Consider the following 17,480-nt stretch of genomic DNA (forward strand, 5'->3'; position numbering starts at 1 on the left):
GGAAGATTTGTTGACTATGGATGAGGTCTTGGTGGCTCAGTTAGCAGAGTGCTGGAGTATCGATCCAGAGGCCGTGAGTACAAGTCTCACCCAAGGCAGTAATTTTTCCACTTTTAAATTTAAAAGAATATATTGACTTTGACTTTGACTTTGAAACGCAGCTGTTACTGTCGCACTAATAAGTGATAGAGAGCGTTTCGTTATCGGAGCGCAAGCTATTTTCACTTTGGCTAGGCACCGGTGTTACATACGCGTTGCCGACCATAAAATATTGTGATCTAACAATAAAAAAATAAGCATTTGTTGAAAATATATGTAGTTTTATTACCTATAGAAAGGTATTATTCTTATCTGTATTACTTAAATAAGTGCCTTTGACATATGTACTTACAATTATAGTCAACATTAGGAATTTGAATTTTGATGAATATTCACTTATGTACACTACTACGGACTAATACATAGTACGTTTTAGCTAAGAAACCAGTTGAAATAACGGCCAGCATTATTTTAACGGGGTTTGGCGATCTTGGGCTCTCATATAATGAGTCCATAATGATTTTTCTAATATCACCAAGGATATGTTTTCTCTTTATGTATACGCTTATGTTTTCTAAAGCTCGATGGATGTGCAAATGTTTTATTGCAGATTTCGCACTCGAATGGCTTTTCACCAGTATGGACACGACTGTGTAACTTTAACCCAGAAAGTATTCTAAATTCTTTTTTACAGACTTCGCATGTGTATGGCTTTACCCCACTGTGAAGTCTACTATGAAGATTTAAAGCAGATTTATGTGTAAATCGCTTATTACACACTTCACAAGCATGTAATTTTTGCCCAGTATGTATTAGCATGTGGCTTTTTCGATGTGTTCTAGTTCGAAATGGTTTGTGGCATATTTCGCACAAAAAGGATTTCTCACCAGTGTGCGTTAGCTTATGAGCTTTCAAGTTACTTTTTAGTGTAAAACCTTTGTTGCAGATTTCACAGAAATGTGGCTTCACACCCATATGCCCATTCATATGTCTAGACAGTTCGCTTTTACGTAGAAATTGTTTCCCACATATTTCGCAACTGAATAATTTATCACCAGCATGGGTCAGTAAATGTTTCTTTAAAGTCGATTTTAGTTTAAATTCTTTATTGCATATATCGCAAGAGTACGACGTATTACTTTCAGAATGTATAAGTGAGTGCGTTTTTAAGTTACCTTCTTGTGAAAACTGTTTTTGGCAGACATTACAAGAATATGGTTTTTCACCAGTGTGGACACGCATATGTTTAATTAAGTAAGCTTTTTGGGTAAATCTTTTACCGCATACTTCGCACGAGAACCGATAGTCCCCTGTATGGTATTTCAAGTGCGCGTTTAAGGTACATTTTTGTGTATACCGTCTGTTACATACATCACATTTGTAACGTTTTTCACCTGTGTGGGTGACTTTATGAATGTCGTAACGTGATTTGAGTGTGAACTTCTTGTTGCAAATTTCACAGGAGTATCGATAATTGACCATATGAGATTTTAGGTGAGTGTTTAGGTATCCCTTTTGTTTAAACTCTTTTTTGCATATGTGACATAAGTATAAATTATCCACTTTGTTATCTTCGGTAGTGTTTTGTGTTTCATTCTTAGAGTCAGTTTCATGGCCATGCATATGGGTTTCGAGGGAAATTTCTTGATTGAATGTTTGTTGGCAGATGTGGCATGTATGCTTATCACGGCTGGCGTCGGGATCTGTAGTTGAATGGTCCAACAGTCCTGAAAAAAGACAAAAAAGATAACCAACTTACAAATAAAAAATACTAAATAAATAAAACAAACAATAGAATATGTAAGTAAATTTATGGAACCAATCATGTAAATTGAATTCAAAGTAAATTGTATTAAAATAAATAATAGATGTGTACTCGCATATACGTTTTGTAAGGGATCCGTGTATGCAATACATTTTTCACTGAATAAATTATTAATATTATTTCGTTTTAGACAGGCAGCTGATGCTGGTACGTCTAAATCATAGTTCACTTAGCACAATTTCATAGTTTAGATAGTTTGTCTAGTCTATTTTTAAATTGATTCACACTTATAGAGTTTACAACTTCAGAATATAAATAGAAATAAAACTTTTGGTTTAACTAATTACTCGTTCGTGTTACGATCGTAGAAACACTTTCAGTGAGACGTGTTGTCACAAAATAAGTAATAGTATTATCATACAGAACGGCCACGCACCGCCCCGCCCCGACTCGAATTACCTCGCCCCGCGACAGCAGATTGACCGCTAAGTACTATTTTTAAGCAACTTAATACAATGACGCATGCCGCGTGCACAGACGTGCCGTTCACACATAGAAACGCAAGTGATTTTTGATGTTTAGCGTGTCCGCCCTGTGGTGTTGTCCCTAGTTAAAACTAGTTTTCTAAACAGGTTTTTACCGTGCCCTAGATATAAAAAGAGACGTAGAGGCAGACAATATCGAAGATGGGAAGACAATATCAAAAAGGTGGCAGGAACATGTTGGACGAGGTTAGCAATGGAGCGATCGCTATGGAGAACACTCGGGGAGGCCTATGCCGGAGAGCAAGACAACCAAAGAACCGGTGTCTAATATAAACATTATTTGTTGAGCGTAGACTGTTTTTCCGATGAAGCTCGTACGCCGAAGACTGGAACGCGCCGGCCGAAGTGAAGCTACCGCTGCCAATTACCTCAGAAATACCACCACCATGTTACCGGGTTAGTGTGAGGGTTAGTAAGAACACTTATTTTAGAGTTAATAAGATGTTTAGTGTAGACTAGTTGTTGATGGACTGACGAGGCTAGGTTGGGCAGTCATATTTATATGATAGCGCGCCCGCGCCCCGCCCACTGTGTCACGTGGGTGTGTTGTGCAGAGTCAGTATCCATTTATTGGCCAATCAGCTTACGCTATTTTACAAAGTTAGGGAATAGGTAATATTTATTGTGGGACATTGATTCTTATAACTATGCACGAAATATAACAATAAAACATAAACACACAATGATTAAAAGACATAGAAAGTTACACAATAATAAAACACAAAATTAGAGAATCACAAAACGTACAATAAAAATATCTTAAAAGCTATATACGACAATCTCCCCCGCGTGTGCCAACACCGTCTCCATTCGTGGAGTATATAGGTATAAGCCGGGAAACTGGACGACGGACTTCACCCGCTCGGGTGCGAACAATGGCTACTCTTACGTGGCCATCAGGGCCGGGAAAGAGTTGTGCGATTTCGCCTCTAGGCCATGTTCCTCGTGGCATAGAGCTGTCCGCTACGATGACGATGTCGCCTATATTTAGCTTCTGCACGTTCTGGTGAGCACTGGGCCGAGGGAGGAGGCTGGGTCTGTATTCTTTCTGCCAGCGCCTCCAAAAGTGATCGGCTAAGTTCTGCGCTGTCTTCCATGACGACAGTGACATATCTTTGTCTGTGAAGACGCCCAGCGGTGCCATTGCGCTCGACCGGCCGATGAGAAAATGGTTCGGCGTCAGAGCCTCGACATCTAGGTCTGGATTCACAGGTGTCAGTGGTCTGGAGTTCACTACGTGCTCGGCTTCTAGAAGCAGCGTATGTAGAACTTCTTCATGAGGTGCTCTCTCTTTTAGTGTAGCTTTCAGTGCAGTTTTCACGCTGCCCACGAGTCGTTCCCATGCACCGCCGGCGGAAGGGTTGCCAGGCGGTATCTTTTTCCAGGTGATCGCTCGTTCAGTCAGGAATGGCTTTAGACTGTCTGGCAGCGTTTTCTTGGCCTCTGCAATTTCTCGTTCTGCTCCGTAGAAGTTAGTTGCGTTGTCGGAGTACAGAACGGTAGGCGTGCCGCGCCGAGCTATCATTCTGCGCAGTGAGAGTATCATAGAGGATGCCGAAAGTGAGGCGGCAAGCTCTAAGTGCACAGCTCGGGTAGTGAGGCAAGTATATAATACGCCCCATCTTTTCTCGCGGCGGCGGCCTATTGTAATATTCATTGGGCCAAATAAATCTACGGCTGCGGCGGTAAATGGCGGTTGATTCGCCTGGAGCCTCTCTGGTGGTAAGTCGCCTACAGGAACCTTGAGTGTGGTCCCCTTATAGGTCCGACACCATTGGCACTTATTCGTTATATAACGAATGCTACCGCGCAGACCGATAATATAATATCTCTGTTTCAGCTCGTTTATCACTGTTGAGTGGTTGCCGTGATTGTAGAGAGCATGAAAATGATGTATTAGCAGCTTGACGAAATCTTCTTTAGCGTGTAGAACGGGTATGTGTACATCTTTATCTATTCTGGCGTTCAGCACGATGACTCCATTTTTGTCGAGTTTTACTGCGATTTTATGGAGTGGCGATTTCTTCGGAATCGGCCGTCCAGTTTCCATTAACTTGATTTCCTCTGGAAAGGCTTCATGTTGACTCCGGCGTGTAAGCAATATCTCTGCTAAATTCAAATGCCCCTTATTTATGTCTGTGTCTGGTTTCTTTTTAAGCAATGCGGCTTTAAAAACCTCGGCGGCAACCAGTGTTTTAGCGGTGGCGCGGACTAAGCGTACGAACTTTGAGAACCTACATACCTCCGGCAGGTACTCAAACTTATTTTTCGCGGCGCCTACCGAGCATACGAGCTTGTTAACGCGTTCTTCGCCCGTATCGGCGACGGGCGCGGGCGTTTTCTCTGTCGGCCAATGCTCCTCGCTTTTACGTATGAAATCGGGCCCTATGAACCATCGGTGGTTCGCTCCAAATTGCGTAGGTATACCGCGCGTCGCGTCGTCAGCTACGTTAGCTGCACTAGGCACCCAGCGCCAGTTGGCGGGGGTGGTAGTGTTCTCGATTTCCGCTAACCTATGTGCGACGAACGTTTTGTACCTACGTGGGTCCGACCGTATCCACGTGAGTGCCGTTTTGGAGTCAGACCAAAAATACTTGTCCTTTATTACGTAGTCTGATTCTTTGACTATGGTCTCCGCTAACCTAGTCGCTAGTACGCAGCTCTGTAATTCCATTCGTGGAATACTAACTACCCGGAGAGGTGACACTCGGGCCTTTGCGGCCACTAATGCGGACGTTCTAGTCCCCTCGGGGTTGACGCTGACTAGGTACACGGCCGCGGCATATATTTTTTCACTTGCGTCGCAAAAAACATGCATATATGCCTCCCTATTAAATGCGGGCACGTGTCGCGGAATTTCCAAGTCCCGTAATTGTTGTACGTTATCTATGAACGATCGCCATGCGGGTGCGAGCGAGACGGGTATGGGCGAGTCCCATCCGATTCCGGTGCGCCATATCTCCTGCATTAATGCCTTGCCTAAGACGGATATGGGGCTAACGTATCCGATCGGATCGAATATTGACATCGCACTACTCGTAACCTGTCGTTTTGTGGGTAATTTCTGACCGTTAAGTACGTCCTCGGGCGTGTTGCGAAAGTTTACGTTGAAACCTAAGGTGTCACGCTTGTGATTCCATTTCAAACCTAACGTACGTTCGCTCTCGCTAGCGCCTAACAATGACGTTTCCTCTTTACTGTTAACTACGTCAGCAATAACCGCAGGATGGTTCGACGCGAACCCGCGAAGCTCGAATGACGCGCGCATATTTAGTTCGTAAACCTCGTTTACTATGCGCCTGGCGTCGTCCTCGGACGTATCGAGCGCGATCAACATGTCGTCCATGTACGTATTTTTTATTGTTTTTTCAGCTGCGATCGGAAATTGTTCGCTATGCGTTCTTGCGTTTTCGTTTTTGACGTATAGCGCGGTTGTCGGCGACGCTGCCGATCCAAATATAAGCCGCTTCATTCTGTATTCTTGCGGTGGAGAGGTGCGGTCCTCCCCCCGCCAAACGAAACGTAACGCATCGCGATCTTGTTCAACTATCTCGATCTGTAAAAACATTTCTTTGACGTCCGCTATTACCGCGATTTTACCCTCGCGGAAACGCACTAGTACGCCAAAGAGTGACTCTAATAAGTCGGGGCCAGCCAAAAGCGCGCTATTGAGCGACCGTCCGTAGGCCGTGGCGGCCGCGTCCCACACTAATCTCATTTTGCCGCGTTGCGGGTGAAAAGTTGGGAAATGCGCTAAGTACCACACCCGGGGCGCATCGAGGGGGGGCGGCAACTCCATTTTCTCCGCGTAACCTTTGTCAAGCAAGTTAGCCATATGCTTTGCATATTCGGCCTTTAACGTTGCATCTCGGTCTAGTTTTCGTTCTAGACTGTACAGCCGTTTTAATGCTTGCGCTCGGTTATCTGGGAGCTTTTCGTCGTCTGTCCGCCATAATAAGCCCGCTCGATACCTATTCTCCCCCGGTATTTTTACACAGGTGGTTTTCAGCAAGTCTAGCGCGCGCTGGTCGGGATCGGCCCGAGGTAGCTTTTGTGAAACGCCTAATGATTCTATGTCAAAATGCCGTTTCATTAGCTCTAAAGCCTCGTCGTCCGCGGTTTTAGGCCGTGCGTGCCCTACAAAATTTACCGCGGCGCGGCGCGTTCTATCTGGGCCGTGTAAAACCCAGCCCAGTCTAGTTAGGCTAGCAATAGGAAGCTCAGGCGGGCCCTCTAATATTTGCCGAGAAATGATGAGGTGCCAATTATCTTGGCCTATCACGATGGTAGGTATGCCGGTCGGGTAACTCAATTCGTCCGCGATCTTAGTCAAGTGTTCGCACTTGTCGACTACGTCACGTGGTACGCCCTGCATTCCTATGCCAATATCGCCAATCGTGATTACCTCCATCATTTCCATGTGTCGGCTACAAAAACCCCGTATTGCGACTCGTAACGTATACGAATCTGGATTTCTGACTACGCCGCCTATGCCTTCTATCTCTAGAGTTTCGCCTTTTACGCGAGGCGCGAGTTTATCGGCCGTTTCGTGAAGCATCAAAGTCATAGCCGCGCCTTCGTCTAACAGCGCGAGGGTTTGTACGGTACCTAGCGGTCCCGACACCTCTACAGGCATGACTTTGAGGTACGTTTGCGGGAGCCTAATATTATTAACCGCTGCCGCCGGAGTACTATTACCGTTCGCGGGCGCGGCCGCGTTCAGTCCGTGTAATAGCTTATGATGTCCGGCTTCGCATTGGTTAACTCCGCACGCGATGTACTTGCACTTGAACTTACGGTGAGCCGCGTCTAAGCACCTATAGCATAATCTAGCGCCCTTTGCTAAGTCCCACCGTTCAGGAATCGTCGCCGCTAAAAATTTACGACACGCGCTAACTTTGTGCTCGTGGCCGTTCTGGCAAACGGCGCACGTGCTGCGCGAGACAGGGACGGACGATGTCGGTTGTTTGGGCTTAGCTCCGGTCGACGCGGGTTTTTTTTTGTTACTATCGCGAGGCTTAACTTGCGCGATAGCGGGTTTATTACTACGCGGCGCTTCGCGTACGTAATGATCGTGGGAATCTGATTCCGACTCCGTGCTAGGATCGCGGGAAAACGCGGGGGCGCGACGCCTATCGCGAGAACTGCTTGCTCGCCTAGGGTCGTGCTCAAAAGATACCGTGTTTACTGTGTTCCGCAATCTGTTCGACGGCCTATGTCGGTTGACGCGTTTGGCTGCAGTGCTAATTTCGTTCAAAAACTCCGATAATGCAACTAGACCGGGAGTTTGACTATTAGACTGCCTATATTTTGCCCATTCGTAACGCACAATCAGATTAAGTTTGTCCACGATTTTGTTTACAAGTTCAGGCGCGTGTAGGTACTGCTCTTGTCGCAGCGAACGTATGGTTGCGACGGCATTCGCAATATGTGCGGCGAAGGAAGCTATGTTCGCGTTGTCTTCTGACAAGCGCGGCATACGTTTTATATTATGCAACTCCGTTAACACTATTTCCTCCGGGTCGCCGAATTGCCGTTCTAGCGCCTCCATAATTTCGTACGGGTCCTGAACTGTGTACATAATTGATTTCACGGCGGTCCGAGCCTCGCCTTTGAGCGCGCGCCTAATACGACTTACGTTATTGACGGCACTAAACATGGGAGACGTGTCCTCGAACTCTGCCCTAAATGAAATCCATTCGGTTATATCTCCTCCGAATGAGGGTAACTCGGGCGGCTTATGGTAGATAGGTGCATAACTGCCGTGTGGCACCTCTAAATAACGCGGTTGCGGCCTACTAGTACCCCGCTCAATGGCGGCGGCGCGCGGCGGCGGCGCTGTCTCCTTCGGCAAGGGAATTTTACTATTCACGATCGCGACGTCGTGCTCCTGTGGCCTACACTGTTGTCCTACCCAATTCCTAGTACGCCGTTCAGACTCGTCAGCCACGGTACTGCCTCTGTCAGAATTCGCCTCTAATTCGGCGATCTGCAGCTTTAATTTGGCAGTATCGGACTGCTTCTGAGCGACAACTAGAGCGGCTTTATGAACCTCGAGCTCGGCCATGAGCACCGATAATTGACTATCACGATCCCTATTTACCGATTCGCGACCTCTGATTGATCCACGAACAGACGGCGCCCGCGGCGGCGGCGGCGCGACCACGGGGTCTTTATTTACTAGCGTATTCGACCTACTGCGTTCTACTACCGTATCTTCGAATGCGTTCGAGTGTACCGAATTGTTGTCTATCTCTCCACCGCTATTCACTTGGTTGCCGGTGGAGCCTTTGCTCCATGTATGTGTCTCGGTAGACGTGGTCTTGCCGGACGAGGGGGTAGGGGTCTCTGTGGGCGCGGGGGCAGGCGGGCCCTTAGCGCGCGGTCGAAGATTTCTCGTACTCTTCGTAGACATCTTCTTCTTTCTTGACACACACGCGGGGGGTCCCTAACTATATACAAATTTACCTGCCTAACACCTATGCCCTGACGCCACAGAGCGCAACGTCAGTGCCCCTAAGCGTAAATCCCTCGGTGCACTGAATCTCCCGCAATGACAAAGTGCAATGCCTAGAGCGTTCGAAAGCAGTGTGATGGCATCACCATGTGACACATGCAACGAAAGTTGCCAGGACGCGTGAGTGGAGGAAAACCTACAACACAGCACGGTCCGACCGGCAAGCCGGTATAGTGGGGTATGGAGGGGTAATTGGGTAAGGGTCTGAGCCGAAGCGTACTTCAAGGCTCAGCGCGTTCGTTTTTCAAGCTTCTTTTTTCTATCTGAGTGGAGAAAAATCTCGACACTCAGCGCGTACTTGTTTCTTTGTTCTTTCTTCTATCTGAGTGGAGAAATTCTCAACACTCAGCGCGTACTTGTTTCTTTGTTCTTTATTCGGCTATCGAAGGACCATAATTGTTGAGCGTAGACTGTTTTTCCGATGAAGCTCGTACGCCGAAGACTGGAACGCGCCGGCCGAAGTGAAGCTACCGCTGCCAATTACCTCAGAAATACCACCACCATGTTACCGGGTTAGTGTGAGGGTTAGTAAGAACACTTATTTTAGAGTTAATAAGATGTTTAGTGTAGACTAGTTGTTGATGGACTGACGAGGCTTTTTTTTTTTTTTTTTTTTTTTTTTTTTTTTTTTTTTTTTTTTTTTTTTTTTTTGAACCTGACTTGGGCTCTATTGCAGGGGTGGCAATTAGAGCGGTAGGACTGTGTGGGGGGATGGTAGCCTGGGGAAAATCCAGGACCCTTCCGCATCACACGAGACGGTTTTTGCTACGCTGGAATACTCCTAAAGAGTTTTCGCTCCAGCGCAGATCGGTTGAGCGGTCTCAACCTGATCTGAGGGTGTAAAGGGAATCGAGCTAATGGGAGTTTTGTCGCTGGTTCGCTACAACCTAGCCTAGCCGAGAAGACTCCAGCAAGAAACTCAGCTAGGCCCGACGACTGTCGGAATGATGCTAACCGGTACGCGGCGGTACCGGGTTGATAACGGACTGAATGTGTCGATGTGGTCGCGTGGTGGACGTCCCCGCCGGCGGGCAAGCCTTTGTGTACGCGTTGTGTCCGCGATGGACGCCGCACGCTCAGCGGCCATCCTAGCGATGGACGCTGAGATTGCGTCGTCCGGATCCGTGAGTGTGTGCCTGGGACGACGGACCGAGCGTCCCCTAATCAGAGTGGATCGGGTTACTTCAGAGGGGGGAGGTGGAGGAGTGGGAACGTAGTTCGCAGCCTTCCTAACTAACGGATTTCTATGGTGCGGAGCGTTATCAAAGTAACGCCGCGAAGTCTGCTTAAAGAAACCGTAAATGGAGTTAAGCCCCGAGTCACGGTGCAAACTGAGGTTCGTCTGGTACCACGGGGCACCAGTCGCCCTACGGAGGAAACGATTTTGAATGACCTGAAGCGGCTTGAGACTTGACATACTCACGTGTGAGAATGCCACACTTGAGTATGTCATGATTGGACGAACACAAGTCTTGTAAAGGGTCAGCTTATTTCTAAGTGACATTTTACTAAACTTGTTAATCATCGACCCGAGCCTTCCTAATACGAACAGCGCTCTGTTACGTACCCTACGGATGTGGTTTCGGAAAGTCAGCCGACGGTCGAGTGTGACGCCGAGATATTTGACCTCGTTCACCCACGGGATGGGTTGGTCAAATAGCCGTACCGGTTCCACCTTCCTTTCGACCGGCGCGGTGAAAGTAGGGTGGAATATGATAGCCGCGCTCTTATCCGGATTGACTTCAATACGCCAAAGACGAAACCATTGACCGAGGTCGATGATTGCCTCTTGGAGGTATTTCCGGATAAGGTCGCGACGAACGTGAGACGTGAAAAGCGCGGTATCATCAGCAAACAGACCAAGTTGCACCATCGGGTGTCTTGGGATGTCATTTGTGAACAACGAATAAAGCGTAGGAGAGAGGACGGAGCCTTGCGGGACTCCTGCCCTAATGGGGTGTGGGGCTGATAGCGTTCCCTCCAATCTGTAGCAAAAGCTTCTGTCCGTAAGGAAATCTCGTATTATGAGTACGAGTCTGTCCGGCATTCCGATCTGGTATAACTTGTATATCAGCCCGTTATGCCAGACCTTGTCGAAGGCTTTTGCTACGTCAAGAAAGATCGCACCAGTCTTTACCCCACTTAGCCGTGAGAAGCCGTCTAAGATGTGCTCCGTGAGGCGGTGCACCTGCTGGACACACGAGTGCCCTGCGCGGAACCCGAACTGTTCGTCAATGACGATTGAATTTGCGACCGTGAAGTTAAGAATCCTAGTAAGAAGGATTCGCTCGAATAGCTTCGCGACGGAACTAAGTAAGCTAATCGGCCTGTAAGAGGACGCAGACGTACGGGGTTTACCCGGTTTCGGAATTCCGATGACCGTTGCACGTTTCCACGCGGCTGGAAAGTGACAATTGGTCAGGGCGGCATTGAAGATGCCGACCAAAACGAGCAGTAGATGCGCGGGCAAAAGTCTCAGCATGCGGTTGGAAATGCCATCCGCACCCGGAGACTTCCGAACACGCAGATACCTTACGCGGGAGCTGACTTCCTCAACCGACACCGGAACGAAAGGTGAAGTTACTGGGAGACGCGATCTCCTGTCCACCTCGGAATTCACCCTCTCGACGTGGGCTTCATCGGCAGGCAGGAGGCTGGGCGTACATTGGGACTCTAAGCTACTCGCAAGGCATTCGGCTTTCTCGTCGTCCTCGAACGCGGGGGTCGGGTGATCCGGGCGATCCAAGGGGGGAGTAGACCAAACGGCATCTGATTTGAGAGATCTAGCTAGTTTCCAGTACGCCAGATGACTAGGCTTTATCTCACCCATCAGATCCCTGAACGAGTTCTCCCGAAATTCGGCAATTCGCTGCTTGGACTCGCGGCACAAGTCCTTCAGGATTTGACGGTTTTCGGGGGAAGGCCAGTTAGAGTAAGTCCTGATAGCACGATTTTTCCTAGTCACCAACTCTCTCAGCTCCCTAGGCAGAGGGCGGCGTTGGATGTCCTCGGCCGACACCTCCCTTGAGGCCTCGCTTTTTACAGCGTTGAGGTAGTTGGTGAAAAGGTCGATCGCTTCGTCTGTCTGTTGAGTTGTGGTAATGTTGTCGGGGATGGCTCTTAACAGGGGAGAATCTGTCTTTAGGAGACCACGCGCTACCTGATCCCAGTCCACAACTGTCCTGGTAGGAGGTGCATGATTAGGGTGCGGCCCGAGTCTCAAAAGGACCGGCCTGTGATCGGAGTTTAGTTCGTGTACCACTTCTATAGAACGCAGGGTTAACCCTACGTTCTTTAGGAGTGCTATGTCAAGTATGTCGGGTCGGTGTTCTACGTTATGGGGATAGTGAGTGGGTTCAAGGGGAGTGAGGAGATCGAAAGGGATGCTTTCGAGCAAGAGACGATTGAGTCGGATGCCGTTGGGGTTGGATGCCACGCATCCCCATTGAACATGCTTACTGTTTAGGTCTCCGGCCACGATGACCGAAGGACCTAAGGAGGCGAGCCTATCAAGGTCAGTCTGAAGTATGTCGCGTTGTGGTGAAAGGTAGGTTGACGCAATCGATATTGGGGGATGACCTTCCATCGATATGCGGCAGACCGACACTTCCATGTTAGTCAGTGGCGGGGGGTCGAGACTTATGCAATGTAAACTACTTTTATAGAAAATGCACGTGCCCCCGAGTGGCCTATCCACCCTATCGTTCCTAATCTGAGTGAACCCAGGGACTCGAAAACTTCTCATAAACGGTTTGAAGAATGTCTCCTGAACTAGTAAAATGTCTACGGAATGATCGCGCAGGAAGAGAGTCACCTCATCCTTCATTCGGCTCAGGCCATTGGCATTGTAGATGCCAATGGTAAGCGAACTGGGTTTAAGCTTAAGGGAACTATGATTCATATTGGTGTTGACCGTTCTGACTGCCGGACCTAGCGGCGATTATTTTGGACAGTGCGATGTCGATCAGCGCTTCGTATTCCCTTCGCTCCAGAGGAGAGAGGGCTCCGATGCGTGGATCGACACCTGAGTGGGGGCCTTGAGCAGGCCGGCCTGCTTGACTGGCGGGAGCACCCCGGACTGATCGGGGGTCCCTCTGGGACCAGGGCGCTGAAGGCGCCGGGCGGGGGGCTGCGGCCGCTGAGGGCGGCGGGGTCCTACGCGGAGTGCCTAACCCTACGGCCGGAGGGGCTTGTGGAGCTTGTGCGTAAGCGGACTGGAGAGTCACCTGTCTCGCTTCCTGCTTGCGCCCGCTTGGTTGTGTGGACTGCGGTTTGCCAGCGGTGTTTCTACGTTTTGGAGCGCAAGGACAGCCCCCAAAGTTGGCAGTATGCCCATGGGGGAGTTTACGCTCCAAACAGTTGCAGCACCGCCTGCCTTCCGGGTCCTTGCAACCCTTCGGACGTTTGCAGCCGCGAGACTCGTGGTCGCCAGCGCACTTGACGCACCGGGGGGCAGAGCGACAGCCACGCGCGCTGTGGCCGTACCTCTGGCAGTTGTGACACTGCGAGATGTAGTTCCTCTTGTTAGGAGGTTCTACCCTAACTGAAATTCCTACGCAGTGTTTTATGGCTTGAAGAGCCTTACGAGTGTCCGGGGTCGGATCGGTCTTCACCAATACGATATCATATTTGCCCCTAGTCTTATGATGGAGGCGGCAGACTTCCCTGACGATGACTCCTTGTTTTTGGAGGTCCGCTTTGACCTCGTCATCAGGGATGTCCCTGGGGACATTCCTGATGACGGCCCTATGGTCTTTCTCCTCGGGGAACTGTCGCCTGTTGAACTGCACGCTAAGTTCCTCTAGGAGTCTGGCCAGGGCGCGGTAGTTATCGGATCCCTGAACCCATATTTTGAGACCGTAATAGGGCTCGGTTTGGATTTCGGTGTGGTGCACCGGGATGCCCCGCTGTTGGAACATAGCCCTAACAGCGGTCCATCTGTGCACGTCCACCAGAACCAGGAAATCGAGCCTATTATGGCTGACCCCTGGTGCCGAAGACCCGCCGCCATTAGCCAGAGTGGCTCTACGGGCCTGAGGGGCCGGCGCTGAGGGCGCCTTGGAGGCAGGAGTCGGCGGGGTCGCCGCATCTACTTCTGAGTCCGAAGACCCTCCGCCATTTGCCAGAGTGGCACTACGGGCCTGAGGGGCCTGCACAGAGGGTGCCGTGACGGAGGGAGTCCGAGGCGTCTTCGACGCCGGCGTCGAGTCCGCTGGAGACTTCGGCCGAGATCGTTTGCCCTTACGGCTGCGTTCCACCTTTTTCCACTCCTCCTTGTTGGTGTCAGTGTCGTCGTCCATGTCGTCGGTGGAGTAAATGAGGTCTAGGTTCTCCTGGTCCGTCAGTATGTGGGTAAAAGGAGAATGGGAGTAGCCGCGGTCGCGATCAGACACCCGCTCTTCACGCGCTTTTGGCGAGCGAGAGCGGGATTTCCTTACGCTAGGAACCGCGGGGGAGCGGGCCTTATGGGCCGGAGGGGAGTCATAGACAGGCGCGGCTGCCTTTTTACGGGGCTTCCTACGGGTGCCCACGCTTGTGGGTGCGATGGCCTGAGGGGCCGGGGGCAGGGGGGCTGGTATGGCGGCCGTCGGCGCCGGCGGCGGCGGCGGCGGTCCCATGATGGCCGGAGGGGCCGGGGCAGGCGTGGTGTCTGCCGGGGTGGCCAGAGGGGCCTGGCTGTGCGCAGCTTCGGATGGCGGCATTGAGGGGCGGATGGCCTTGCCTGGGCCGGCCACGACAACAGCCTTGTCGAGAGCCGCACGCAAGAGGTCGTTTTCAGACTTCAGGTTGCTTATCTCGACCGACTGGCGGTCGTGACTGGCCCGTAGCTCCTCCATTTGCTCCCGCAACGCCGCAATCTCGGCTGTCACCTCCATCCTAATGTGGTCGCCGCACGTACTTACAAACTAGGCCTACTAGGGTACCGGGCTGTGAATGTGAGTCTAGGGTCGTTGTCGGGTTGGTACGCACTTGTCCGCCGTGTCAGTCCACTAAATGTGTGCCTACACGAGGGGAGAGAATCGGACTGGGTTGAGGTTATTGGGCTTCGTGGTGGTATCCACCCCGTTCGTGGCTTCGTTTGGCACTGTTATAGTATCCACCACAAACGGCCACTGCGAGCGTGGTCTTTTCAACGGGCAGAGACACGCGGGTCTGACTTAAGAAAGTCTTAACTAACGGGTATCGGCCAATCGGCGTCAAGCCCACTCAGTTTTAACACTGAGCGACCACTACGAGCGTGGATTTCCAGAGGGGCTGAGACACACGGGTCAACTGGGGACTTAAGAAAGTCTGAGCTAACACACCCGGGGCTGTCCTTGTGATAATTTGCGATAAATTACCACGAGGGGGAGCAGAGAGCGAGCGAGACAGAGCAAGTCTGAGAGATCACCAAGCTATGACAACAATCAAGCAAGAGCGCACTGTGAGCACGACCTCACTCGACCGCTGCCGTAGCCGGAATGCTTGCTTGCGAGTGTATACGCTTTTTGCTGACGAGGCTAGGTTGGGCAGTCATATTTATATGATAGCGCGCCCGCGCCCCGCCCACTGTGTCACGTGGGTGTGTTGTGCAGAGTCAGTATCCATTTATTGGCCAATCAGCTTACGCTATTTTACAAAGTTAGGGAATAGGTAATATTTATTGTGGGACATTGATTCTTATAACTATGCACGAAATATAACAATAAAACATAAACACACAATGATTAAAAGACATAGAAAGTTACACAATAATAAAACACAAAATTAGAGAATCACAAAACGTACAATAAAAATATCTTAAAAGCTATATACGACATTATTATTTACACTTACTTTCAGAAACAAAATTTCTTTATAGTTATTTAAAAAGTAGTATTAAGATGAAATGTAATTTATAAGGTTGTTATTAAAGGCTATTTTCAATTTCAATTTCAATGTATCTCTTTGTTTGTTCTAGCAAACCAAAGTAAAAGCCATACATCATCTATGGCCACTGCATCCCAAACGGATGATTGTTGCAACGCTGTGTCAAGAGCAGTTGAGACGGCCAATGCATTTTCGCTTATGGCTATACAAGCTTATCGCTGCACGGCACTTCTGCTTCTAATTGTTATAAAAGTATCCCGAATAAAATTTAAACATGTTTACCAAAAAGGCTCAGTACTTACGTGATGCTAAGTCACCATCGCTGTCTCGGTCATCACACCTCTCCATTTTAACAGAGGGCTCTTCTCCTGGGCAAAAAAACGAAACAATATAAGTAACAATCTAAAATCCATACAAAGATTATACAACCTTGACAGGTTTAATGACTGATATGACTTTTGAGAGTTGTTACTTACGTAGCATAGGTTCATCACTTAATGTGTCTTCATGAGACATCTCAGACTTGAGGGCTTTTTTGTCTAGAACAAATATGAAATATATGTCATAATAAAATAAAAAATTGTGACCTGTAATATCTTATTACCAATAAATTATGTCTATGTCTAATATAAGTATGTTACAAATATATATTGCAAGATTTAAGAGGTAGTAAATAAAAAGTATTAACTTCTGCAATTGTAAAAAATGTTTATTTTCATTTGGTTTTACCAATAGAAGGTATAAATAGTGTAAAGAAACCAACTGCCCCTTTGCCGTTGTTTTGTTTTGCATATTGGGTCATGTTTCTTCTTAGTTTAAGAACAATTACTATTATCAAAAAACCAAAAGCAGTAATCCAAAGGGGACATACATAGCTTACTTTTTCTTTGCAGTATTTTTTCCATGCAAACCTGCAGCTCTCTCTGGATGCGATTCACTTGCTGTTTGAAGTCACTTGCATTCCGGAGACGGCACACACACATCTCACAGATGCCACAATCATCATTGCCTAGGGTAAGCTGCAAACAGAAATAGTAGTATTAATTACGAAGTACTAAGTACCTTAGTGTTGCAGTTGCACAATCAATTCATCAATTTCAACTTCATCAATTTGATTAATTTAATTTACAAACACATTTACTACTTATAGGCAGATTGAAGACACCATTCGGACCCAGAAAATAGCTTAACACCAATCATTAAGCAAGAAAACGTCTTTAAAAACGCGCTAAAATGTATTATCTACACCACAATAACCTAGTTATGATTTCGATCTTTAAAATGTAGGAAACATCATAAATACAGAAGCTTATGGATTATTAAACTTATATTTACATCTACATCGAAGCAATCCGTGAGCATATCAGAATATATCTCATTTCTGCCGAGATGTGTGTAGAGAGTTTTGAGACCCTTGTCTGGCGGTCGTAGCAGGCAGCAGCGACATGCTTGTAATACTTCCATAGCATCAACATTTTCGAAATTAATCATAACAATAGTCAAGTAACTAAGAACAAGACTATTTGGCTCGTTAGTATAAAAAGTGATTTAAAGACTTTAAAGTCCATTTAAATTCGTATCGATTGTACTGTATTGGACTATTGGAACTTTGGTTGTCAATTTGTTTTGACAGATGCAGCTGTACCACAGACTATACAAATTTTATTGTCAAGATGTTGCGCATTAGTGCCAAGAGCCTGACACTCTTTGATAGAGAAAGATAGAATTATTGCGATTCCTATAAGAGGAAAGAGAAAATAGTGCC

At 48.2% G+C, this 17,480-nt stretch overlaps 1 protein-coding gene across 2 annotated transcripts; it reads right to left on the reverse strand.

Annotated features, from left to right (window-relative positions):
* Positions 1 to 472: 472 nt before the first annotated feature.
* On the reverse strand, positions 473 to 17,268 carry LOC134745891 (zinc finger protein OZF-like). Of its 2 annotated transcripts, none has more exons than XM_063679991.1 (5): positions 17,051 to 17,268; positions 16,587 to 16,734; positions 16,192 to 16,254; positions 16,018 to 16,083; positions 473 to 1,766 (listed from the first exon to the last, which is right to left on the reverse strand). In XM_063679991.1, the coding sequence occupies exons 1-5, from the start codon at positions 17,204 to 17,206 to the stop codon at positions 571 to 573; spliced, it is 1,629 nt and encodes a 542-aa protein (XP_063536061.1). In that variant the 5' UTR covers positions 17,207 to 17,268; the 3' UTR covers positions 473 to 570. The 2 variants fall into 2 exon arrangements, with proteins under 2 accessions (XP_063536061.1, XP_063536063.1); XM_063679993.1 differs by having other exon boundaries at positions 16,596 to 16,734; positions 17,051 to 17,267.
* Between the last annotated feature and the right edge of the window lie 212 nt (positions 17,269 to 17,480).

This window comes from Cydia strobilella, chromosome 12, assembly GCF_947568885.1.
Source record: "Cydia strobilella chromosome 12, ilCydStro3.1, whole genome shotgun sequence".
Lineage (NCBI taxonomy): Eukaryota > Metazoa > Arthropoda > Insecta > Lepidoptera > Tortricidae > Cydia > Cydia strobilella.

Bases quoted from the DNA above. Each gene is read 5' to 3' on its own strand.
- LOC134745891 (XM_063679991.1), bottom strand. From the start codon at position 17,206: ATGATTAATTTCGAAAATGTTGATGCTATGGAAGTATTACAAGCATGT. The intron at 16,735-17,050 runs GTAAATATAAGT...TTCTGTTTGCAG, and splicing joins CGGATTGCTTCGATGTAGAT to CTTACCCTAGGCAATGATGA. The intron at 16,255-16,586 runs GTATGTCCCCTT...TATTTGTTCTAG, and splicing joins GCAAAGAAAAAGTAAGCTAT to ACAAAAAAGCCCTCAAGTCT.